General features: G+C 48.0%; 6 protein-coding genes across 6 annotated transcripts; 2 read left to right on the top strand and 4 right to left on the bottom strand.

Annotated features, from left to right (window-relative positions):
• Positions 1-2,089: 2,089 nt before the first annotated feature.
• Positions 2,090-7,072, top strand: ARB_06332 (uncharacterized protein; the record flags this gene model as incomplete). The annotated part of the gene is made up of 2 exons (XM_003015163.1): positions 2,090-2,462; positions 2,583-7,072. 2 exons carry the CDS (start codon positions 2,090-2,092, stop codon positions 7,070-7,072), a joined length of 4,863 nt encoding a protein of 1,620 aa, XP_003015209.1.
• A 556-nt stretch (positions 7,073-7,628) lies between these two features.
• ARB_06333 (uncharacterized protein) lies at positions 7,629-10,865 on the bottom strand (the record flags this gene model as incomplete). The annotated part of the gene is made up of 1 exon (XM_003015164.1): positions 7,629-10,865. One exon carries the CDS (start codon positions 10,863-10,865, stop codon positions 7,629-7,631), a length of 3,237 nt encoding a protein of 1,078 aa, XP_003015210.1.
• Positions 10,866-11,691: 826 nt separating this feature from the next.
• On the bottom strand, positions 11,692-13,755 carry ARB_06334 (uncharacterized protein; the record flags this gene model as incomplete). The annotated part of the gene is made up of 1 exon (XM_003015165.1): positions 11,692-13,755. One exon carries the CDS (start codon positions 13,753-13,755, stop codon positions 11,692-11,694), a length of 2,064 nt encoding a protein of 687 aa, XP_003015211.1.
• A 2,178-nt stretch (positions 13,756-15,933) lies between these two features.
• On the bottom strand, positions 15,934-16,527 carry ARB_06335 (uncharacterized protein; the record flags this gene model as incomplete). The annotated part of the gene is made up of 1 exon (XM_003015166.1): positions 15,934-16,527. One exon carries the CDS (start codon positions 16,525-16,527, stop codon positions 15,934-15,936), a length of 594 nt encoding a protein of 197 aa, XP_003015212.1.
• Positions 16,528-21,077: 4,550 nt separating this feature from the next.
• Positions 21,078-23,107, top strand: ARB_06336 (triacylglycerol lipase, putative; the record flags this gene model as incomplete). The annotated part of the gene is made up of 3 exons (XM_003015167.1): positions 21,078-21,533; positions 21,646-21,990; positions 22,058-23,107. The coding sequence occupies 3 exons, from the start codon at positions 21,078-21,080 to the stop codon at positions 23,105-23,107; spliced, it is 1,851 nt and encodes a 616-aa protein (XP_003015213.1).
• A 261-nt stretch (positions 23,108-23,368) lies between these two features.
• On the bottom strand, positions 23,369-26,145 carry ARB_06337 (uncharacterized protein; the record flags this gene model as incomplete). Its single annotated transcript, XM_003015168.1, has 2 exons — positions 23,369-25,795; positions 25,969-26,145. 2 exons carry the CDS (start codon positions 26,143-26,145, stop codon positions 23,369-23,371), a joined length of 2,604 nt encoding a protein of 867 aa, XP_003015214.1.
• Between the last annotated feature and the right edge of the window lie 54 nt (positions 26,146-26,199).

The raw sequence follows: 26,199 nt of genomic DNA on the forward strand, positions 1-26,199 counted from the left end.
CCTAGCACGACTGGGAGAGGCCCTGGAGCCAACAAGGAGTCGATACATCCTAAACAGCTAGTCAACCCCAGGGTTTTTGCGCAAGTACATCCGTATATGCCAGTTTTTTCGAGGCGGTGCACATGCCCAGGCCCTCAGGCAGAGAATTTGAGCCGCTTCATATACAGGATAAGGCGCGGGAAAACGGACGATGACATACAACATCCCCACCGTAATAGGTCCAATATTGTTGATAGGCCTGTTTGTCTGTCGGAGATTGCCGCAAGCTTCATTCTGAATTTTGAAATTCGGTCAAAGCCGTACGTTAGGGACCATGTTCGTTTCACAGCAGACCTCACAAGGCATTTTACACAGAACTTTTGCAAATATCAAATGCAAGCTCTGCTGCATCTGAGGATGGGCCTGGGGATGTCCGATGCCGTGCTGTGGAGGCTGCTGGCGGTGAGCAAGAGTAGTTAAGCCATTTGAAGCGAATTCACCAAGTCAGGGCCCCGCTAGAGAATGGCAGGTAATTTTGGACAACATGCTTGCAGAAACATGCAGGGAGTACACAGGACAATACGCCGTGCCCGAGTGTCTGCCCGTTTTGCAGCATTGTTGAGTAATCCGGTCGATGCCGCAGATTCCGCACAAACCACATACGTGAGAATTTAGAGCGGGACACATATGTGGCTGTCTGCCTGGGTTGGAGGGTGACTTGACATGAATGCGCTCCGTGTTTTCGCATCTTGTGCGAGTAGGAATTGGCTAACCAACCCCCGACAGAACCATTGGATATTGATGTCTCCTTCAAGTGGATAGCGGCGCTTGCTGAGGTGCATTATGGAATTTAAAAATTCAACTCGTCGCCGTCAGACAACCATCTAAATGAAGAAAAATGAAAAGTACCTAATTATAGTGAGCATGTGAGCAACATACGGGTTAATTTGCAGTAATGCATACCAGAGCAGACACCTGTTAAATATGTATTCTTCATGCGGATGCAGTGGGCGGCACAGATGTGGCCAGAATGAGCAAATGCCGTATACCCCGGATTATTAAATGCATTGAATCGTCTGGTAGGGCATTGAAGAACTCTTGAGAAGCCTCTGGAGGTTCCTGATAGGCGTTTATTCACCACAAGGCCACCAGGGTAAGGGGCTAAAATAGAAACGCCTTCTGAAACGTGGTAAGGGATACCCGCGCATGAAGTGTGCTAAACTGGCAACGCCATCCAATCACGGGAACCTATATATATATAGAACCTATGTCAATATGTAATATGCAAATATATGTTATATATATGAGCTATACAACAGGAGTTTGTAAAAATGGCACTGATTGATATGAAAATCAAAGATAAACATACATTAAAGTGAAATGGAGATCCGAAGATCTGCAGTAAGAAAATGATAATTATAGTAACAATAACCAGTACATACCAAATATAGATCATTCCCACGGCGTAGGAGTCATCGTTAGCTCTCTCAAAGGGCTTTCAATGTATGTGGTTTCATGCATAGATAGGTGGCAGCTTGGGGTATCAAATATTGCTGCTTAAGTGTGCATCGCCTTGTGGCTGAACCATCACATATATCTATCGGAGACAACAAAATAGAGGAAAGACACAGCTACCCGTCCAGTACCATCTCCTGAGCACCCTTCCTCTTCTTCAGGAGCCGGCCATGGCCACCCCTTTAAATGGCCGTCAAACCGTCAACATTGATTCATGATTTTTAATCTTTTGGTGAGGAAAAAACTTTGATGAAGATTTCAGCCACATCTCAACGCCACAAATACTCCACCAGCCACAACTTTAAAACGTATTATATAATCCAGCCATCACTAGCCACAAGTATATTACATAATGTCTTTCACTAGCCACGTCATATTACATAATCACATGTTCAACGTCAACTGAGCATCTGGAAGGACGACAGAGAGACAGCAAACAAACAAGCCGGGTGGTTGATGAGACAAGGAGGAGTTGTTTGTGGAACTTTTCTAGAACCGTTTTATAAGAAATATATCCCCCTATATGCTGTGGATTCTCCTGTGACTCCCTGCTTATTCCTTTACATGAAATCATAGCGATGCCTGACCGATCAACATGGGTCAAGGCTACTCACTTACCTCGCTCTCTGCGGGCTCCGCCGGCATCGACGTCCCAGAGCTCGCAGACCTCACCTATGAGAGATCCCTGGGGACTGCCAGGTTTATGAAAAGTATCCGTGCCCGACATCGAGATGGCCTGGCTTTCGTTAAAGTTATCATGAAACCATACCCAAGCCTCAAGCTAGACCCATACGTCAGAGCTATCATGCGTATGTTCAGAGAGCAAATATTCCGTGATATATTCAATGTACAGTATATACTAACTGTACCCAATATACAGGCGAGCGGAGGCTGCTGGAAGGCGTCCCTAATGCGCTTGGATACCAGCGGATACTGGAAACTAGCACTGGAGGCTACCTTGTCCGGCAGTATATCTACAGCTCACTCTATGATCGAATGAGGTTGGTAATGCTATTTTATACTAAAAAAATAGATTCTGTTTTTCGACTCATTGCTAACCTTGAGAAGCACTCGCCCGTTCTTGGAAGATATCGAGAAGAAGTGGATAGCGTTTCAGCTCTTATGCGCACTCAGGGACTGTCACGCCCAGAATGTCTTCCACGGTGATATTAAAACAGAAAATGTTCTTGTAACATCCTGGAACTGGCTATACCTATCTGATTTCTCTTCGTCTTTCAAGCCAACGTTCCTTCCTGAGGATAATCCAGCAGATTTCTCCTTCTATTTCGATACGTCTGGCCGGAGAACTTGCTATCTTGCCCCAGAGCGGTTTTTGGAAGCAGGCGAAGACCCAGGCAGCCGCTCAGTAAATTGGGCAATGGACGTTTTCAGCGCCGGCTGCGTCATTGCCGAACTGTTTCTTGAAGCTCCTATTTTTACTTTGAGTCAACTCTATAAATACCGAAAGGGAGAATATAGTCCACAGACCGGACGCCTAATGGAGATCGAGGACTCAGATATCAGAGAGTTAATCCTTCATATGATCCAACTCAACCCCGAGTCACGCTACTCAACCGAGGAATGCATTAATTTTTGGCGCCGCAAGGCATTTCCAGAGTACTTTTACGGATTTCTACATCAGTATATGGGGTTAATAACCGAACCCTCACCAGGACGAACACGTGACTCGTCTACGCCGTTGGATTCAAAGGAAGCAGATGAAAGGATAGGCCGTATCTTCGTGGACTTTGACAAGATATCCTACTTTCTCGGTGCTTCTCCCCAGGTTCTACTTGATGGATCTCAAACAGCATCTCCATCACTTACCCAGCAGCCATTCCCACTGCAATTGGACCTGCCTAAAGTTGGGAGTCAGCAAATCTCAAAGCCACTATCAGCCACAGATGATGGAACTCTTATCTTCCTTACCCTTGTTGTTTCGAGCCTACGGAATACGAGTAAATCTTCTGCGCGAGTCAAAGCTTGTGATATACTACTTGCGTTTGCTGAAAAACTCCCGGACGAAGCGAAACTAGATAGAATTCTTCCGTTCGTTATACTTCTCTTAAACGATCGTGCGGACCATGTCAAAGTTTCAGCAATTAGAACGCTCACACAGCTTCTTGCCATGGTCAAAGTGGTTTCACCTGTGAACGCCTATGTTGTTCCCGAGTACATCTTCCCGAGACTTCAGCACCTAATCAGTACCCTACCTTCAAATCCTACTCCTATAGTTCGAGCAACATATGCTTCATGCATAGCCTCTCTGGCACAGTCCTCACTCAATATCCTTGACATGGTCCAGGCGTTACGCTCTGATACTCGATTAACGTCTCTCGTACCTTCGGGAGCGGAACGTGGCTGGGAGGAAGAAATATCATATCATAACCTCTACGATGTCGCACGGGTAGACTTGCTCGAATTCTTTGAAGCTCATGCAAAAGCTCTCTTAACCGATCCAGACGTTGTAGTTCGCCGCGCATTTCTTAGCTCGGTTCCAGGACTCTGTGTCTTCTTTGGAAATCCGAAAGCAAATGAGGTTATCCTCAGCCATCTAAATACCTATCTTAATGATAAAGACTGGATCTTGAAATGCGCATTCTTCGAGACAGTCGTTGGCGTTGCTGCTTATGTCGGCAGTACTTCCCTCGAAGAATTTATTTTACCATTAATTGTTCAATCCATGACAGACCCTGAGGAGTTTGTGGTCGAGCGCGTATTGCGGTCTCTTGCTAAAATGGCAAAACTTGGTCTATTCCAGCGTTCTACCACCTGGGATCTTCTCAATATTGCAGTACGGTTCTTCATCCACCCAAGCATATGGATACGAGAAGCGGCAGTTAGCTTCGTCGTGGATTCAACTACATTTTTATCTGCAACCGACAAGTACTGCATTGTCAGCCCTCTGGTTAGGCCATTCCTAAAAACCAATACCACAGACATATCAACTGTTCAGATATTCGACGCTCTAAAAAAGCCTCTTCCTAAGAACCTTTTCGAAATGCTTCTAGTATGGGCTACTAATGTTGACAAGGGGCTCTTCTGGAAGTCGGTTTCGCAGGACGCAACTTTCTCCCTGAGTGGCTCAGACATACCAAAAATACGGCAGCGTGGACTTGTGTCTTCTATGGGTAATATACCACGAAATGAAGAGGATGATCAATGGTTATCTAGGCTGAGAAACATAGGATTAAATCAGGAGAACGAGTTCAAATTCCTTGCTCTCAAAGAATATATTTGGAGAGTTGCCATAAGAAGGAAGAAGAACACTGATAACGAAAAAGTCACACCCTTTGCAGAGATCATATCGCTAAGTGAGCATGATATCACTCCCCAAACAGTGCTGTTTGACAGGAAACAAGGAGTGAGTCGAAATCGGCATCCGCCAAGGAAGATCCAATCTGTCCATGGTAGCAGAAGACCACATACAATTGCCGATGCGTTGCTAGACGCTTCAACGGCAATTGATTCACCCAGTGATGACAACCAGAGACTAGCAAGGCGTCAAGTACCGGAAGGGCGTGGCTCCAGTGTACCGCCTAGCTTAATTCGTCCAACTGCAACCAGGGGTACTAGAGAAAGCCAGTCACCTACTGTTTCACACCTTTCGTCCTCGTTCAATGGACAGCCTGGCTCACCTAGCTCATCAACTTCACCACTATCTGATGTTCCTACCCAGAATGCGACAGATTCAATGGCCGGAACTGATGGAAATGGGCCCATTAAATCCGGCCCTCCTTCATTACGCATACCCGGTGGAGATATAAAACGCCGTTCAAGTGCAATAAACCTCCTGAACCGTCAAGAAAATTCTAAAGCAAATGCTGCTACCGCAACCTCTTCTACAAATGTATTCGGGAAAGTTGATGTCCCTCATCAGAGAGACCTTACCCAACTCTCCAGAACAAGCACCCCGGATCCACAAAACCATGGCACACAAATGCTACGCCCTCGTTATAAAGTTAACCACACATACCACGGAAATGATCCCACGATCCTAAGGATCCTAGATAATATTTTCGCTGAAAATTATCCTACTGACCTCTTTGATTTTGGACCCGTAGTTCAGGTACCCTCTCAATTCTTGCCCTTGCATGGACCTGGCGGGCAAGCTTCAGATAAGCCATGGAGGCCACAGGGTGGGCTGGTCGCGATGTTTGGAGAACATACTGGCCCAGTGAACCGGGTAGTGATTGCTCCAGACCACGCTTTCTTTGTCACAGCCTCCGACGATGGCACGTTGAAAGTCTGGGACACGACTAGACTAGAAAGGAATCTGACTCCACGATCCCGCCAGACGCACCGACATGCCCCTGGAGCCAAAGTAAAATGCGTTACGTTTGTTGACAACACTTATACTTTTGTCAGTGCAGCTACTGATGGAAGTGTCCATGCAGTGAGGGTGAATTATCAGAATAATCGTGACGTTATCCGTTACGGAAAATCCCAACTGGTCCGAGAGTACCATATTTCTCCAACGGATGGCGGAAGCGGCGAGTATGCCGTATGGATAGAGCACTTTAGAACGGATGTACATTCAATTCTTCTCATGGCGACCAACCGATCCCGGATAATTGCACTGGATTTGAAGTCCATGACTGAAGTTTATACACTCCAAAACCCCATTCGCCATGGTACTCTGACAACATTTTGCCTTGACAGAAAACACAACTGGCTCCTGGTAGGAACGAGCCACGGCATACTAGATCTATGGGATCTCCGGTTCTGTGTACGTGTGAAAGCTTGGGGCCTACCAGGCGGAACTTCAATCCGGCGTCTTGCTATCCATCCTACCAAGGGACGAGGCAGATGGGTATGCGTCGTTGGCGGAGGGAGCAATGGCTCAGAAGTTCTTGTTTGGGATATTGACAGAGTGCAATGTCGAGAGGTTTATCGAACTGCAGGTGCTTCCAAAGAGCAGACGGCTGCTCCCACTGGCCATAAGGCGAACATTAATCCCAATATAAGTTGGAAAGCCTATGAGCCATGGAAAGTTGACGATGATCTTCCTGAAGGCATGTTGGGACGATTCGCAACGAATGCTCACCCGTCATCTGCAGGCATAGAACCGGCCGTGACCAGCGAGAACTCCAGTAGCGGTGATAGAAATGCAATATCCGCACTCGCCGTTGGTATCGACTACCTTGATGGCACGGCAGATGGATCTAAATGCGGTTTCCTCTTGACTGCTGGCCTTGATCAAAGTATACGTTTCTGGGATTTAGTACACCCGGATGCATCACTAGTGGTGAGTAGCCCAGATCTCGTCACAGACGGAATTCAGATGCGGCCGAGATATGATACCACTCACCCAACCACTGCCTTGACAATAACATCTGAATGGATCCCCAGTGCTGGCTCAGCACCAACCAGGCAAGGTCCAACTTCCAACAAGAAGTCAAATTCGACGAGCGCTGGGAACAGTATGCGACCTCCGCGGAGTACCGTCATCAGTTTACAGCAGCAGCACTTGTTAAGAAACCACCTTGATTCTATACTTGATATCGCAATTCTGCAGTCTCCATATGCCATGACTGTAAGTGTTGACCGGGCCGGCATGGTATATGTATTTCAATAATGTAGGATATCCATATGTTTGGTTCTTTACAATCTTCCATAGCGCGGAATTAGTACCGCAATTCTATATTTATTCATTTCATATAATTTATTATATTAGGGGGTGGAACGATAAGTACCACCATGATTAGTATTATGCAGCTATTTGTAGAACCAAATAATTTCAATTCACCTCCTATATCTGGTCTTAAGTGGCATAAAAATATAAATGTAAATAACACATTCAGGGAGTAGTTAAGGTGAACCGCCATGTGCCCGATAATACAAGAAGCGGAAAGTTATTAAACCTCCTAGGTAGTAAACCAGGATAAAGATGAATGATAGAAGATAGCTGCAACAATGTTATTGATTCGCTGGCAAACGCCATCCACCCAACTGATGAGTACTGGAATAAAAGACGAGCACAGATGGAACAAAAGGAGTGGGTATCTCAATGCTAGGGAGAGAAAAATCATAAGGAGAGACTCGGAATTTTACGAAAAAGGTCACAGATAAAAGTGTAACAAAATGCGGAGACAAAAATGAAAGTGGCTTGCGAGGGCAATCCTCTAGTATTGTTATGCAGGGGTTGGTTGAGGTATATGGGAAGGACCTAAAGATGCACCCATTGCTTCGATTGCGGCGGAGCGCCTAGTGAGTACATCTTCCCTTTTAACGACGTTCCGCAATGCTTCACTAGCCTGAATAAGGCCGTCGATACTAATTGCATGATTCGTCATTTGGTGGTTGAGGTATGAATAAACAGAAGCTGGCGTTGAGCAAGTAGTCAGGAGTTGTTGCTCGTTGAGTTTGAGAAGCGCCAAGGCAACTTGGAAGAAGAATGTGCTTCCACCTCCATCGCTGTTCGTACTGGTAACGTCTCCGTCGACTGTCGAAATAGATGAGGCGGCGGCCTTTGAGGTAGTAGAGCTACCTGTACCAGTTTCGACGGGTTCCTGGGCCGACGTTGAAGCCATAGACGAAAAGGTAGTAGGGGCGTTTAGACAGAAGACAACATCCCATACACGATAGAGGGCTTCTGCTGATAGGCAATCAGTGAAGATCGAAAGGAACCACTGGAAAGTTAAAGCTTCGAGCTCGATACCTAGGTTTTCGAAATGCGCCCATAGATTTGGTAGCAGCTCGGAGACGTACTGGCACAGAACTTGCTGATCCGCCCGTGACGCCACAAGACCATGATCATAGTAGTGAGGAGGAAGGATATTTTCAATAATCGACGCCAGGACCCAGAATGCATCTTCTGCGGTGGGAAGAATTAAAAGAAGCGAACCAGCAATGAGATTCATGCCCTGACAGTATCCGACTGCTGGATTGCGGCGGGAGTAAGCTAGAAGGACTTCATTCAACCTTGCGACTCCCGGCCCCTTGCGGAAGAATATATTATCTGTCAGGGTGCGGTGAATGTCCATGGCAATTTGGGCAGTTGCTCCGGGATCAGCTTGAGTAGTTATGTGCCCGTTAACAAGATCGTCATAATATCCTGGAACTCGGAGGGTTGAGGCACCACTGCACTCAGACCAAATCTTAGCACGGTATGCAACCGGGATACCACCTAGGACAAGGTTTCTAAACTCTCTCCATTTAGCGCGACCAATTTTTCCCTTGTTCCCTAGACCGGCAATTCCGATGACCTCGCCATCTGCCAGCGCTACCTCAGGCATATCACGAGAAGTCTTGGATCGATCAGGTGGGGTCAATGCAGCAGTGGCTTCGCCTTCCTTTCGTCTTTCAGCACGCACTTTTCGCATAAATTCGTTCCATTTCACGGTTCGTTCTTGCTGTGATGCATCATGCAATTCTGTCAAACGTTGCAGAAGCAGTTTTACAGGTTGCTGTTCAGATATGGAGGTTTCACGGGGTCGAGCCTCTGCCCCCGCAAACTCAGCACGGTTTGAGATGACCGCAGATGTGGATGCTGATGGTTGTGCAGAGCTACTGGACACAGGCACCGGGCCGCTCTTTCCAACTGCAACAGAAGATACGCGTGGTTTGGACTGGGTAATTTGTTCCACTGAGACGACAGGTCCAGCTGCAGGAGTATGTGACAAAAGTTCTGTGGGCCTTGTAGCCGTCTTCAGATAGTCTTGCCATCTTCCAACTCCAGAACCACTACCGTCTTCACCTGAGTTATCTATCTCTGCAGAACAGCCTGAGCTGGGAAGCTCCTCAGAAGGCCGGTTCTCGTTTGCCTCTCTTTGGCGGCGATTTCTTCGTTGATCGTAGATGAAGCCAAACCGATCAGTGAGCAGATCGCCTGGATTGTACTCTCCATGGATATAGGCAAGCGTAGGAGGGCGAGATTCCATTGGTAGAATTGCATCCATCTCAACAGGACCCAGGTTAGTTGCCTCACTGTCTGGGTGAGCACTTCCGGGAGTTCCTGCACCAGAAGTGCTTTGAACCCTCAGCCGACGCGGCTTTGTGGCGTTGTTAATATTCGAACTACGCATAGTCGACGAGGCAGACGACCGAGCAGACAATTGTTGTACGCCAGTGGCACCGTTTATCCTGGCTAATGCAGCCAAAGCAGATCCGGCAGGAGTGGATGCCCGAGGCGCAGTGGACGGGTTGCTTTGCCTAGACTCAGGATTTCTTGACGATGCTCGGCTTCGAGCTGGATCTTGATTATCTTTTCCCTTCCCTGCAAAAAGTTTGACAGTCCAGGAAGCTACCGAGTAATTAGAGCGCTGAGAGATGATGCTTCGATCGTCACCGTCACCATTTTTATATGCTGATGTCCCGTCGGTAGCAAGGCTAGTAGTGTCTGCGGCAGTACCCGGGGGTTGGAAAAGCTGGCCATCAAGTGCTTTGCGTCGGTTTGATGTCGATGCTGGGATACGAAGGCCATCACCAGCCTCACTCCCAACACTATTTGCTCTGCTTTGTCTCCGGCTGGCGGTTGACGTGCCCCAAATATAATCCTGCCAACCCCGTCCGGTAGTATTCGTAGGCTTCTTAGACGATCCTGCACTTGAGTTACCAGACTTAGGTTCACTGTCAGTGCGATGGGGTCTGATGGTGGCCTCTAGGTCATCTCGGTGGGACCCTACGCCTTCCAACATTGCCTGATTCATCATATTATCAATAGAGGATGTCAAGCTTCTCTGCCCTGAAGATGGATCTGTAGAGTTGGTTTTTGAGGTATCTATGGAACCATCCGGTGCGTTCTCGAGCAGATAGAGTCGACGTTCAATATCATGATTCGACACTTCAACTTCACGTAACATCTTCTTCAACTCTCGTTCCCGGTCATCGGCACGCAGCCGTAACGCTGATACTTCCGCATCGCGCAACGCAAGGTCTCTTGCGAACTGCCGTATCAACCTCACGGCTCCGGTCCGAGCTATTAGTCGTTCGATGTGGTCATCGCTAGCCAGGTGAAGTGCTCCGGGGACATCCTGCGTGGGTGCTGAGTCACTGAACAAAGCGGCTCTACCGGAGAGTTGTGGTAAGGTTGTGGTGAGTCCTTCCAGAGTTGCCTTCCTCCCACGCTCAACGTCCGGTTCTCTATCATTATTCCCAACAAGCAACGCCCGGCTTAGAGCATGGTTCAACGCGGGCTCACCAAAGAATCCTTCCGGTGACCTATCCGGAGACAGAGATGGGAACGAGGTAAGATCCGTGGCCGTATGCGTCGACGAACATGTACTCAGACGTTTGATAGGTTTCGAACGGACTGTTTTGCCTCTCTGGCTGCGTATTGACGAGGTAGATGCTTGTGAAGAGGATCGTTTCTGGGCTTGTGCTTGGGCTTGGGCTCGAGCTCGCTCGTGGGGTTCTATACCTTCTCCCATTCTTCCTTCTTTCTTTCATGGAGCCAAAATGCTGATAATGATAGAGGTTCGATATGGATATGTCCCCCACTGTCCAAAGACGACATGGAACGAGGGGAAGCAGAAGAGTCACGCAGCGGGGAGAGAAGAAGAAGGTCAAGATCGGCTAACAGAAGAGTAATCAACCTGTTGACTGGCGGACGAAGGTTCGAGTTTCGTAGGTAAGTATACGATCATAGGCAAGGATATGCGGGCGGATGTATTCTTTTTTTTTCTTTAACGCGGTCTGGCCATCACAGGTATAAAACTACTTGGAAAAAAAACATGAAAACTGGGAAAACAAGGCACTTTTCCAGGCGGCAAACAAGCACACTGCGAATACAGTCAGGAAAAAGCTGTAATATCCAGCCCCTCTGCTGCTGTAAATCTGAGGATTTTGGTGAGATGGAAGAGGTGACGTTGGAAAAAGAATAATTAGAAATAAAAATAAAATAAACGAAAATAAGGTCGTGGCTGACCGCCTTCCCAAAATGGATCGCCTACTTATGACGTGCGGGACTCTCGGAGTTAAGTTTATCCACCGGCTTATATAAGCATTTATGTATTTGCATCCCGAGGCTTACTGGATCCATAGAAGCTTCCTTTACGTATAACGCTGACGTTCCCAGGAGGGATTGCCAGTTTCTTTCACTACATTACGCTATTACCGGGTCAGAAGAGGGTACACTAGTTGAATCAGAATGTATTGTGGTCTAGGTAGCTATGCTACCACGTATATACAAAGTTAAAGCCAGTAAGACACGGCTAAACTAGAAGAAGATCATTAGAAAGGCGCGCAAAATATACTCTAGTTGCGGAACTTGTTCACTTTGCACTCAGCGGTAGCGAACTTCGAAGGGTCCGCCTCTGAGGTAGCAGTGAGAGTGACCTTGGCTTTATCTTGAGCAGAGTTCTCGGCGCCGACAGCTACAGAGACAGTGACAGTCTTGCCAAACTCAGCAGTAGCCAGGGCATTTGGAACCTCGACCCTCCAGCCACGTCCCTCAACGGTGGCTTTGAGGCGGTAGACATCAGACTTGAGGTATGCAGTAACATCCTGAGGGTGCTTAGCCTTGCCAGCAGCCGGGTTGTAGGTTCCAGTGTTGTGCAGGGTGAAGGAGCAGGTCACACCCTTGTCGGTTGGCTTGGTGTTGCTGGAGGTAATCTTTGCATTCTTATCAAGCTTGACGCCGCGCTTATGGGGGTCCTTACCGCCGACATAGCGGACAGCAGTGGTGTAGGAGAGGACGCCCGCCTCGTCGCGGTGGGGTTCGATAATGTAAAATTGGAGATTGTTGGCCTTGTCGGTGTATTCGTACTGGCTACCAGAGCGAGTTCCAGCATGGAACAGGGCATCAGCCAGCTGGCGGTAGTCGCCAAGGCTGATCATGGCGGGTGTGCCGTCTGGGCGGTGGAAGTCAACTTGCTTGATGTCTTGTGGGTTGGCATCAATGGTCCACTGGTAGTTTGAGAATGCCTTGTCCCTGGTCTTGCTGAGCATGACTCCAGAGTCAGGGCAGAAGGAATCAGCGCCCATGCGGTCAATGACTTCGACGTTGTAATTCTGGTAACCATTACCATCGCAGTAAGGGTCAGTATTGACGTCGCATTTGGGAGACTTGTCCTTGTCCATGGCAACATGGATTCCGATCAAATCACCAGGCTTAGGTGCAATGACACGGGCAGTGACGCGAGCAACAATAAGACCAGAGTTAGCCAAGGCCTCACGGGAAATGTTCAGGGCGCTATCCTTGGTGGTTAATCCAAGTCTTATCTTATCATGGAAGGTATGCTGGGATCCCATGGAACCACCCTGTAGTGGAGGGACTTGCCAGCGGGTATGCGGGCCTCCAGGTCCATTGAAGGAGCCGCGAGACATCATAGACCATGGGCCAGTGTAGGAACGGCGGAGCGGTTTGCCGTAGGGGTTGTTATAGTTGTCTCCAACATTGAGCAGATGGCTGAGCTCGTGGGCAAAGGTGCCCATTCCAGAGCTTTCGGCCTGGGTAGACGAACCATCGCCAGCATTTGGCCAGATGGCAGAGGCAGAAGCCCAAGAGGTCCATTCGACATAGCGAGTTTTAGCATAGTTGGGAAGTGTCATGTTTCCTGTGCCGTTACCTGGTGGAGGACCAAAGGCAGAAGTCACATCTTCCTTGTTCTGGAACATGATCTCGCCAAACTCCTGCCAGGTAGAGGACTCATCCTGACCAGCAGACAGGATGAAGACCAGCTCAAAGGACTTGGCCTTCTCTTCGCCAATATCCTTGCGCCAGGCACCGAGGGCATCATCACGGATTTCATAGTAGCAGGTTTCTCCAATGGGGCAAGCACCAGCGTTCATTGACTCGCCAATACCGTACTGATACGACTTCAATGGCATCTTGTACACTCCGAACGTGGTCAGGTCGACACCGAAGCGTCCGTTCGAGTCCTCCATCCAATATTCATGAAGTGTATGACCGCGGTTGAGTTTTCCCGGCTTGTTAAGGAAATCGCGGTAGAAGGCGGGAACTTGACTTCGCGTTACGTTTGGTGAACCCGGCTGAGGATTCTTGAAAACGTCGGATCCCGGTGCCATTGTGATGGTAAATGGCTTATCAGGATAGTCGACATTTACCAGGGCGATGTTGAAGTTGCGGATCGAGCCCTTTCGAGAAGGGTCGTTCCATTTGGTGCCTGGAGGGGACTTAAAATCGGCCCAGGTCATATTGTCGGGATTGACCCAATTTTGGGGATCCAGCACCTCGAAGGGGTCCTTGGGGCCATGATGGGAGCCGCCGTGTGAGGGAAGGCCGTTGGGGGCAGCAAGGGCGGGCTGGATGAGCAATGCGCCGCTCAGAGCAGCAACGGCAGTGCTGGTGAACAACATCCTAATCGATAATGCTATGGACCACACTACCTGGAACTCGGCAACAGGAGGAAGAGGTGGAAAAGGGATTCGACCTAAAACGGAGGAAAGAAGTGGGAATCATTCCATGCCTTTATACCAACCTGGCTGTCCACCCCGGATCGACCCCGCAAACAAATTGAATCCATCCCCATGCTTCTCGTATGTTTTTCCCAAATCCTAGCCATCTCATGCTCTGTTAGCAACGGTTTCCAGGGCAGAAACTCGCACCATGACTGCTAAATTGCCATCTTCAACCCCTGGCGAAATTAGAGGATCGGCGTGACCAGCTACATTAGGCAAGTGCCAAGTCAGCAGCTCACAGGGGTTTTCCAGAATTCTTCTGCGCGGACCAGCAGAGTTTCTTTTCGTCAAGAAGACCATGCTAGTTTCTCTTACTCAAAGCTTTTACCATAAAAAGGGGTCAAGGGTGCCTTGATAATGCATCGGAAGCTGTGATCCAAGCTTCTTGCGATATTAAAGCCCGAGAATGGGTGCATCTCGCTTCAGAATACACGAAATTGAGATCTATTAAACATTCAGCTAAGCTCTTCTCCTCAGTGGAATAACTTACGCTCGTATTTGGGCATCTGCATTGGCTGGCCTCTTGCCATCGTTACACGGCTGCAGCAGGTAAAACACAAATATCCCCCGTCTCGCGAACATCCTTTAGCCGACATCAAGCAAGCTGCTTGTCTCTTTCTCGTGCGATATATGTATGTAAGTATGTTTATCTTTGTCTCGGTCTGCCCTTCTTTCAAGGTTGTCGTTGCAAGAACTAAAAAAGGCCGAACCTGGGGAACGGGGCGCCAAGCCTCGTGTACCTCGGCAAGGACCGGATATTGGATTACCTAATAAATATAACTTTAACTCAAAGAAGTCTATTATTGTGAGGAGTGGGTCCACGTATAGTCCCGTGACCTAAATACGATGAATGTCTTGGTTGTTTAGTAAGCAGTATAATTTTGATGCACTTCTCCATCCGTTGTTTCACTGGTAATATAAGACACCATTTCTGATGCCGGCTATGGCCTCAATATGGCGTTTAGTCTTGAGCTTGACTGCTCCGAAATTGCTAGAGCAAAAGAAACGGGGTAGAGCTTTTTGAGTCGTCCTTTTCAGAGGCGACAAGATCCTTCTGAAACCTTCGGAAGTTACGGCTTGATTTCCAAACGTCAACACTCGCCCTCGTCCGGCCCTAGTCAGATATGACGCTTTAAATCTCATTGTTAAATTTGGTTTGTCTGTAGCGATAGAAGAAGCTTTGTGCCTCCGTATGTTATCGAAAAAGCTTTCCGGAAACGTTCCAGTTCCAGAGATATACGGTTGGAAAGTTCAAGAGAGTTGTGTATTTATTTATATGGAGAAACGTTGCATGATGAGTGGGACTATCTAACAGACTAGGACAGGCCGTCTATTTGTGGCCAGCTGAAAGAAATTGTTTCAATACTTTGGCGGGTTGAACAGGACCCTACAGACCAGTTTATTGGTATTTTACGCCTTAGAATACATGCTCGTTTGCGCTGTTCTGACACTTGGTAGGGTCTATCACCCGTGGCACCCTGCGTGACTACGTTTTGCAATCAATTCCGTGGACCGGGCCTTATAAAATAGTCAAAGCTTTTAATCGCTGGTTTTCTGCATTGCCTCAACACTGGCCCCCCGAAGAAGCTAAATACTAAGACTCTTACCAAGAATATTTGCCTGATAATGGAATGATTAAATTTACATACGGTGATTTGCACCGGGTAACATTATTTTCTCCATTGTAACAAGCTCAACTATACTTGCCATAATCGATTGTGCGCATGCTGGCTGGTATTCTGACTACTGGGGGTACTGCCTATCACGGCGATTCATAAAGATGCCTGGTGCACTGTTTGGACACCAGAATTCAATGTGCTTGCAGAGTATACAATACAGATGGGAGTGGTGTGATCCAGGAAAGCGTGGTCAGAATTTACATTACAGGTTCATCAGGCTCATCGTACCGTCTAGTCCTTTTACTTAGAGAGCTGCTGAATTGGTATGAAATGTAAGCCATTAGCAGTTACATCATTGCGGTTACAGCTTGATGACAACCAAGCACTGCTGCCTATAATACGTTATGTTCACTTCCGCCCAGGATATCCTAGCACCTCTTTCCCCTACTGTAATAATCTAGATGCTGTCCCTACTGAGACCATAACCGCTTCCAAGTGGTTGCAACCCAATACCATGAGTTGCGGGATCACGCTTGGACTGTACGAGTTGAATGGCCGCCGCATCGAGATACCCAAGCTGCACAAGATGACGGGTATATTCCATCGTCCACTCCTGGCACCTTTTATTGGTAGTCTGAACATAAACCTGGTTAGCAAGCCTTGTATTTATACTTCCGGCAAATATCCCGGATTTACCTACGTCGTTAACGGGGGCTAGGAAGTTTTGGCTGATTCCCGGTGGGGGGATTTGACTAGCCGCAACCTCCACCGCGCCCTTTGGCACGGAATCTCTAATTAATGCACCACCTGCGGAATCCTCAATGTACTGAGAATCTAACTGCCCAATATCATATCTAGTATACTGTTGTTGCGTGTCTTTCAGAGAATAGTTTCTTTTAAATTCAAGTTGGTAGCCAGCCATGGGTGCGCCGACGACATGGATAAGTGTTCCAACATCCTGGTCGGTAACCGAGGGAATGAAGATTCCAAAATGTGCTCGTTGGTAGGCACTGTTACGAAATGTAACCAAGGATATAGTCCGAGAGGCCATCGAGGATGTGGGATAGTCAACGCTTAGTTGTCAACAGAATGCTTTTTGGGGGAAAGTATGAGGCTAACGACGTATCACGGTCAGTTCAGTCACTGATCCATGTAGCAGCAGCCTTTATGACAAATATCCGGTGGTTTTCGGGTTGGCTTTGGTCGTTCACGGCCGTCACCTTGGTTACGCGAACAAAAATTAAGGACTATTCTTCAGACTGATTATTAGTTATCCCTTCTGATTATTCGTCCTCTAGAGCCTAGATGATGAAGAAGTCGACGCCCTTATATATACAATTGATATACCTCGCTCTCAGCCAGGAAAGTATGACCCAATAAGATGCATCCGAACAGTTAAGTATCCTGAAGCTCTTATTGGCTAAAATATCGGAAGAGTATATATTAATAGCCAATCATAGCGGAATGTTTAAATTATTCAAAGTTCGTATTGTAATTGTTTTATTGGTTTATTTAAAGTATCACGTGAAAATACGAACCTAATTCCCTTAAGCAGATATTTGTTTCGTCTCTGGACTTCATCAACGTCAAGCCATGATGAAAATGAACAGATATTCTCGTCAAGGCCTCTCTGGGACCGACCTCCATCAAAAGGCTGTGACACACGAGCAATGCATTCTTCAAGCCCAATAGTCATGTGAACTGGATACTCCCGCCATACTCGAGATCTGCAAAGGTTCCCGTGCGGCCGATGTCAAAGTCCCTCAAGGCCGTTGGAGGTTACGGAGTACTGAGAACGAAATAATTGCAGGTCTAACTGGCTGGGCACCGTCTAAACTGGAAGGAGATATTACGGAATATGTATCTTCCAGTGTAAAAATCGGGAGGCAATTCAGCTGTGCAGAATTTGCCTTGCCAGGCGGGAACACGGAACTGCCCTCTTATACTTACGGAATACGGAGTATACACAAATGTGTTATTTTTAATCTACATTTTCCGCTTCGCACGCTCAGCTGGCCACCTAGCATATAAGGCTAAGGTGCATTCAGACTATTTGGCATCATAGGTATTGTCTGGAGAGCGCTAAGTCTAGCGAGCCCGTCAGGCACTCCTCTGGGACCCCTCCGCCCTGCCGCCCTCCTTCAACCCCATACTCGTCAATTCGGTTGGGGTGTTCGTTTATACGTGACCATAGCTCCTTGTGGCGCCTCAATACTGCCTGCTTGCTGGTTGAAAGGATCTTATCAATCTGGCAGAGGACCCAACTTGGCACGAAAGTTGGTCGCTTACTCCGGTTGTCAACTAATAAACCCACTTCCAAAATTGCCTCAGGAACACTAGCGTTCTGCCGGCCATCCCAACCAGTAGCTCGGACTCCAGCGATGCCTTACAGGGCAGATTCCCGCCGCCATGACCGTATGTTCATGCTTGATTAGCCTGGGGAATTGCACGCTCGCTTTTCCAGGAGAACACTCAAAATCGACAAACAATTGGCTCTAATAATCGCTTGGAATCGCTTGATAGCTAGGTAGCTGCCCAATTAGCCGTTCGGCACTCCGCATACTAATGCAAACTACTCCGTCTGTTCGCACCACGTGGGTGCCGACTTCAATATGACGGCTTAACCTAGGGGAACAAGGAAATTGCGGAATAACCATGGTAGCCAGCCATGCGCACAAAGAGCCATCGAACGAACCAACTATTTGCCCATAGCAAACCCAGACGAGTCCTTCACCCAAGGTAATTGTGGGTTAGCTAACTAGTGGCTACGCGATCTTGAGGGCACTGTAGGTTGTAGCCGAAGTGGGCACATTTGCTGCCACCAAATCACGATCAGCTAATAATCTCATACGAATTTTCGCTTAAGGGGCCTGTTGGTGACCTGATCACATATTTATATTATTATTGACCACCGATACTTCCCTGGTCTGCCCCAGCGGTTGTTAGCTGCTCCGCCAGGTTCCGTTTCCCCCGAGGTTCCATAATAATCTTTTTATTTTTGGCCTGAAGTCAGACACTAAAGTCGTTATTTTGGGTCAAATGTCTCGGGAGATGGTAAAGAAAGGGATCACAACATTCTCCGCATGCAGCCATCACTAGCGACAATTACTTTGCCCCTCCTCGGAATGACAGGTGCTTCAACATAATCTCGCAGCGGACACCGTTTTGAGAAGGGTAGGCGAGAGTCTTAGGGTAGGAGACGAGGCTTTACATACGAGAGGAAAAGCAAGACATCCTACGACCAAGTGGATCTTGGGCGCCAAACCTCTATTAAACAACCAGTATCCCGGAGAAGCCTTCGTTTCCCGCGGCCTGTCAATGGAAGCCAAAGCCCCCAATCTTCCTGTTCAGATCCCAACATTTAACTGCAAAGTACGGGGAGGAGGAGGGTGGAATATCCCACTCCAACTGAGTCATTTTGGTACGGAGTATTTCTGGAGTAGAATAAATGGTGTGCAACCAAGTGCGACCAAAGGGCGCGAGAAGTGGCCCCTGGAAAAGGACCTCCCTCCGCCTCGCTACTAGCTTAAGTTTTCGATGGCCAGGATATTAAGCTTTTGTGACTTCTGGGACCAGGGACTTTATTATTGAGTGCGATTCCTTTTGAAGGGACGGACGCCACAAGTCTGTTTTGTCGTCGAGAAGCTGAGATTCTCCAGGAGAACGGCTATCAACCGAGTCGTACGAAGTTCGGAGGCCCGCGTACCCCGTACACTCACGCCGGGCCTAGTGAAAAAGGAGGCAGAGGAAGAAAATCCTGGTTCTCACGTCCGTTGATCATGGTCAACGTGGACACCACTAATTATACTGAGCCAGGAGTCCAAGCTATGAATAACAGCCTCTCCCTTGCGTAAGTGAGTACGGAGTATATACGTGGGCTTATTTCCTTCTTCTGGGACTAGCTGCGACGGGTGACTGGAACATGTGAAGCTAACCAGTCAGAGCCTCCAATTCCGAGCTCTATTTTTCTTTTTCTTTTTTGTTTTTTGGACTACTGGTGCTTACTGAAACTCTGCTGCCCCTTCCCCCGTCCAGCGATAACTGCAAAAATGGGTCGAATCGCCCTCGCCTTTCGGCATGGGCGATCGGAGATACAAGCCGTTGGCTCTTCGCTAACTCAAACTCTTCACTGCTGGAGAGGCAAGCTGATCTGATTTCCGGTGTGCAGGATAATCTGCACATTGCTGCATCGCATCCACGTCAGCGCATAACCAACCCCAACCCGTCGGTGCGTGAGATGACTTAACAGTTAAATTAATTATCGGATGCATGGCTTTATCCCGTTAATGATAATTAGCCCGAGTACCAAGTACTACGGAGTACTGAGAGAAGGGGGTCACCTCAGCCCCCATCGACGCGGCTGCTTTAAATAATGCATGCAAAGCCACTCCTGCATCACTGCGAGCAGCCAATGAAAGGGCCGTGTGTGCAATCATCCCCATGCAGCCCGATCCAGCCCCGTTCAAGCTTTTCGTCAAGGTTCGACTGGCAAAGGTTAAGCTTGACTGCTCATACCAGGCTCTCACGACGCAACGCAACGCAACGCAACGCAACAGACAAAAAGCGGTGGTTGTTGGTTCTGCGAAAGCCTAGCCTGATGATGCCTCTCGACAGGGACTGCTGGCGGGTTTGTCTCCCTCAGATCACGGCGACTCTGGCCACTTACGATGGACTGATTAACATGGTGGCATATTGTGGCAGCAGTGCTCTCGCTCCGGTTCCTCCCCACTGATGAGGCCTCGCAGATTCCCACCAGTAGTTAGTGGAAGTGGATTATAGTTAAAAAAGAGAGGGAGAGAAAAAAGAAAGAAAGAAAGTCCCGTTCTTAAACCCCGTCACTAGCTCACAACACATTTTCTGGACGGGCTGTTGCACGAATTCCCATCGCTCGTTCCCGTCCAATGCTAGAGTTAGTCCACGTCACCCAAGCCCCGATTGCCCTAGCGACAAACAGTTAGTAGGAGAGGCTGTTCCTTATCTCTCTCCCTGTCTCCCAGGGAGCGTTTGCCATGGGGTAGCAGACAAGCTAACGCTATGCAAGCTTAAATAAATTCCTTGAGCCCCCTCGTCCCTAGAGAGGCGTGAAGAGTGCTCTTCTTACTAGACGGAGTACGTCCTCCGTTATCTATCTCACTCTGCGCTCTTTTTACTCCGTACACATCGAAATATTTTCTCCTCCTTCCGTCGCGGCTACGATCCTTCACCGATTGGACTCTATTAACGCTTGCTGAAGCCGCCTTTCCTTTCTTTTGTTATATTGCTCACTTTCGTTCAAATTATATCGCGAACAGTGCGAATCCGGCATCATTTGGAGTAAAGAGGTTGCCACTCGTTTGATTATCACGAACCCCTTACTCTTTCTAATTGCTTAGAAAGAATATGCCGTCTTGCAACCCGCTGTGACCAACAAGATCTGTCACCTCGATGACAAAGATGCGTGCATAAACTTGAACCTCGATACCATTGCTATTCTCTTTGTCCACTCGCATTTATTCGCTGGTCTGCCGTGGCATTCATCGTTGGCAGTTTCAAACCTCTGCCGCGGACTCACCAAGATCACATCACAGCAGCCAGGTTAGCCAGCGTTAAAAAAGCCGCAAAATGTCTTCACTGTCCACCAAAATGGTGCTGCCGGTCTCTTCTGAGACTGCGCCTGGCTCCCCCGGCTCCTCTATATATTCACCTTCACCTACTCCTTCTACAAATCTGGTTCCGCTTAGCAAACTTCCCGTGGACAAGTCGGAACCAACACAGGAACAGCGTCCTCGCAAGTCAAGAAAGAAGCTTATTATCATCATCGTCGGCGCTATGACCGTACTGTTAACGACATTAATAGTGTCGCTTGCCTTGGTATTGCACCACAGAGGCTCAAAAGCACAACCTATGAACCATGGCCCTCTCGTCGAGCTTGACTATGCAAAGTACTTGGGAACTCCAGGAGGTTACAATGTCACAAGCTGGCTTGGAATCCGTTACGCTGCACCGCCTGTAGGAGACCTGCGATTTGCCGCTCCTCAAGACCCGAAGAAGGAGGGTGGTATTCAACGCGCGAACTCTGTAAGTCTAACTCCTACTGGATGGGAATATGGTTGCATGCAAGTGGTGTCAGTGTTGGGGAGTTCCTCATGGAAAATATACATCTAATAATCTCCCCCTTTTCGTGTTTTAGCGCGGACCACATTGCATTTCCACCAACAGCAAAAGCGTGACAAGGATATCCGAGGACTGCCTGCGTTTGAATGTTTTTGCACCGTCGAATGCAAACCCTAACTCGAAGCTCCCTGTCTTTTTCTTCATCTTGGGAGGCGGATTCAATATCAACAGCGACCCCTTTCTTAACGGGACTGGGCTAATTGCTGCTTCGGGGCATAACATAATCGTCGTCACTTTCACTTACCGTGTATCCTTGTATGGATTCTTGCCTGGCAAAGAGATAGAGGAGGGCGCCAGTCTGAATAATGGTCTGAAAGATCAAATAAAGGCGCTGAAGTGGGTTAAGAAGTACATCTCAAAGGTAAGCTAGGCCCTTATCTCAAATAAAGTCTCTAGTGAGAGGCCATTTTAGCTAAACAATCTGCTAGTTTGGCGGCAACCCTGATCACGTTGTGATAGGAGGTCATAGTGCTGGTGCGGCTTCAGTCGCACATCTCCTGACTGCCTATGGAGGGCGAGATGATAACCTATTCCACGGAGCCATCGCCGGATCGCCATCATTCGGAACAACTCTTGCCAATAATCAATCCCAATATTTATATGATACCTTAGTTAAAAGAACAGGATGTGATACTCACCAGGATTCACTGGCCTGTCTTCGAAAGCTCAACGTCAACAAGCTGCAGGAGCACAACTTGGGTGTCCCGTTGCCCGACTCCAGCGGGCCTCCTCTCTTTGCATACAGCCCCGTCATTGACGGTGATTTGATTCAAGACACCTTCTACAACCTCTACAACCAAGGTAAATTTATCGATGTTCCAACCGTTATGGGGGGCGACTCAAATGAAGGAACAATTTTCGCTCCCCATAACACATCAACTCTGGAAGAATCTGACCATTGGCTCTCGCGACAATTCCCTGCTCTTCAACACCGTCATTTTGAGAAGCTTCATGAACTTTACCCAGAACCAGAAGTTCGATATCAAGGAGCCGGCGCGTATTGGACACAGTTAAGCGAGCTCTATGGTGACATGCGCTATACCTGCCCTGCTATGGCGATATGCCGGACGATGAGCAAATCGTTCAAAAGCGACAAGTGGAATTACGAGTATCATGCACAAGACCACCGCTTTACAAAGAATGGCTACGGAGCAACTCATACCGTCGAATTGAATGCCATCTTCGGTCCGGCATTCCTTGGTCGAAAAGCAGCGCCGTCATACAATAGCCCGGAGAACGGCCCGATAGTCCCCATCGTTCAGGGATACTGGACGAGTTTTATCAGAACATTGGACCCCAATAAGCACCGGGCAGAAGGCAGTCCTGAATGGAAACCAAGTGTCCAAGATGCGGATTCATCGAAGCCGTTACATAGGCTCTACTTTGAAACAAATGATACAAAGATGATAGTTGAAGATGAGCACCTGAAACGGAGATGCGATTATCTGACAAGCATTGGACCGGACCTGATGCAATGAGGATATCATGCGGCATTCTCTTTGGTGTTTGCTTTCTTTCTTTCGTTTTTTACTTTTTTTTTCTTTTGTTTTCTTTTCCCTTCTCAAGCGATACCCAGATATGCTTTTGAGTACATACATGGATGATATATTGCATAGCATAGATAAGGTGTTGGCGTCGGTAGATACTGAAGCGTACATAAGTTTACTTCAAATATATTTTTCAGTTCAGCTCCGATTATAAATAATGTAGAGTATACAAGGTGCACTAGCTCTATGCATTTATTTCCGTGACTGCTTTCTAGCCTTTTTCTCTTTCTCATATAACTTCGCTTCGCGCCCTTCTTCCCCTTGTATCTCTGCAACAAGACGACGATACTTCCTCTCATATTCGGCATCCCTCTCTTTCTTCTCACGTAAGCTCTCGCGAGCAATGAAGTTGGCATCCTTGCGCAATTCGCGCATAGCACCTTTCTTCTCGCGCTTATGTTCTGCCTTGAGCTTGCTGAGCTCTGCACGCTCGCGGTCGGGATCGTAATGTCGGTCAGGGTTGAAGGATTCCTCAAATTTGGGAATGCTGGATTTAATCGCAAGCGGTCGGTGATTATGAAGTAGTAATGGCCTTCTGTCCTTTTTACAGGAGGCGAGAAGTGCTTTAATTGTCTTGAGGGATCGACGGAGGTGAGTTGATAAAGCAGAAGGGAGAGCAGCTTTGGGGCAGGATTCGATAACATGTTGTAGAACGGAGCTTGCGGGTTCGAAAATTTCAAGGGACGATAGCTTGGTGCCCCATAACTCAGCGGCCTTATCAAGAAGAGTAACCAGGATATTAAGCAGAGAGAGCTTAAGGTTCTCCGCATCGCTACCATTCAGGCTTGTGGAGAAAATATCCCAAAATTGGAGTTTCCGAAGATCCTTAGAGCAAACTTTATCCAGTTGTAATCGCAACTGGACTTCAGGGAGTCGGACGGGGAAAAGGCCGGGGTTAGATTTGCTTTCCTTTGGTGCAAGAATGGTTAGGGAGTTGAGGATGAAATTCATGAACTCGGGTATATATCGTTTAGAGTATGTTTGATATTGAAGACAGAGACTGGCAATGTATGCCCCAGTCGCAATATCATTCAAGGAATTGACTGGCCCTTGGCCTAGGTAACGGCCCATCGTAAGGATTGAGGGCGTGACAACGGCGTGGAAATGGTCTGAAGTAGGGAATATCGTTGCAACTCCAGTAAGCAAGACAAGATCGCCAGGTAGTAGCCCCAACGGTCTATTTTCCGAGATATCGCGGAGTTGGGATCTGAATCTTGCTGCAACTTCCTCAGGATAAGTTTTGGCCATGGAATGAACATGTCGTAGCACACTCTCCACGATAGCAAATGATGGCCGCGTAGTTTTATTTGCAAGGTATACTGCATGATCAACAAGGATTTTGGAAAATTCTCCGAGCTTTGCCTTGTTATCGGGATGAAGACTAGCGTGGTGCAGTGCTCGTATCCTCTGGACAACGACAGGGGTATTTTCGATATCAACTCCCTTCAAGATCTGAAGAAAATGATCATGGGATTCGGGGCATGGATAGGTGAATGCTAGTGAAGAGTCATTCGGTGCTTTGAATGTGGTCCCGCCTGATGCTGATGGTCTGTCTTTAGGAAGTTCTAGATCACCAATGAATTCAGTATCATCGGCATCATCCTCCTCCTCTTCAGACTCAACATCACTCTCGGTGATAGAGACATCAGCAACAGATTCGTTATCCACAAGGTCGTCGTCAATGATAAAGTCATCTTCGTCCTCAACACCAAACAGGCCATTTGACGTCTCGGGCTGAGCGAGCCCAAACGCTTTGGCGTCGTCTGGCTCGGAGTCATCTTGGGGTTCTTCCTCAACAGCATTTTCGACAGGCTCCTCGTCGCTCTCCTCTTCTCCTCGCATGCGCCGTAACCGTTCGTTCTCCAGCTCTTGCAACCGCTTAGCCTCTTCCTCAATCTTCTCCTCCTCAGTCTTGGTTCGGTCTGAAGGTTTCGAACGCTTATCGAATGCCATTTGCTTTAGCCGCTGATCGTACTCGCGATCTGCTACATCCCTATCCTTTCCGCCTAGTAGGGCTGCCCGATCAGGGTCCATCTGAGGAGGTCCTGGGACTGGTGCGGGCGCGGGCTTGGGTTCCGCCGCTTTTGTACCTCTCATCATCGCAAACACATCCGGCAGGCCTTGATCCAGGATGGCTCGAAGTTCATTATCATCTTCTTTGGACTTCTGGCGCTCATATTTGTATTGTTTCGATTTCGCAATAATTTCCTTCATGACTTCGTTTTTGCTCTTCTTCCTCTCTGGCTGTTCATCTTCGTCCTCATCATCATCAGCCATTCCTTCCATATCATCAACTTCCTCTAATATGCGTTTTCTCTTTTTACCCGTTTCAGCATCACTCTCTTCCTCTAGGCCGCTAAGATCCTCGTTGAAGTCATCCTTTCCTGCGTCGACGTCAAAAAGAGATTGACCCATGTGGGTAAGTTGCATTTCCTCCTCCTCATCATCTTCAAGGTTGAACAGTCCCTCTTTTTTAGATCGCTTTTGGCTCTCTCTGGCATAACGCTCCGCTGCTCGTTGCTCCGGTGTCATGGAAGGGTCGTTTTCACCAAATCTCCGATCGAGAAGGCCACCGACCTTATTCCGGCTTTGAAGTTCCTTAAGAAGTGTTTGTTTTCTCTATAATATCTGGTAGTTAGCTTCTGAGGTAGCAAGATAAATATATAAACTAGCTACGAGTAGCTGACCCTTTCTTCTCCCAGCCCTCTTGTTACGCCGGGTCGATGGGCTGAGCCGGTCTCCGGCCTTGCAGTAGTGACCGCAAACTTCGACGGCCGCGCAGGAGCTCTGACTTCGAAAGGATTGAACTGTTCCCGTATCGCTTGAAGAGCAGCATTTCGTTTTACGCGATTTTCGGCTGCGGCGCCAGACTTCGAGTTTTTCTGTTTCTGCTTCTTGGACAGCTGAGGGCCAACAACTCCTTTTTCTCGCAAGGACGCTTTCAACTGCTTCAGCTGTGACGGCGCCATGTTCAATTGCCCTCACAGCAACGTCCTTTTCCTAGGGGCGCAAAAAGAAAATGC

The sequence above is a fragment of the Trichophyton benhamiae genome (genome assembly GCF_000151125.1).
Source record: "Trichophyton benhamiae CBS 112371 chromosome Unknown contig01535.1, whole genome shotgun sequence".
Lineage (NCBI taxonomy): Eukaryota > Fungi > Ascomycota > Eurotiomycetes > Onygenales > Arthrodermataceae > Trichophyton > Trichophyton benhamiae.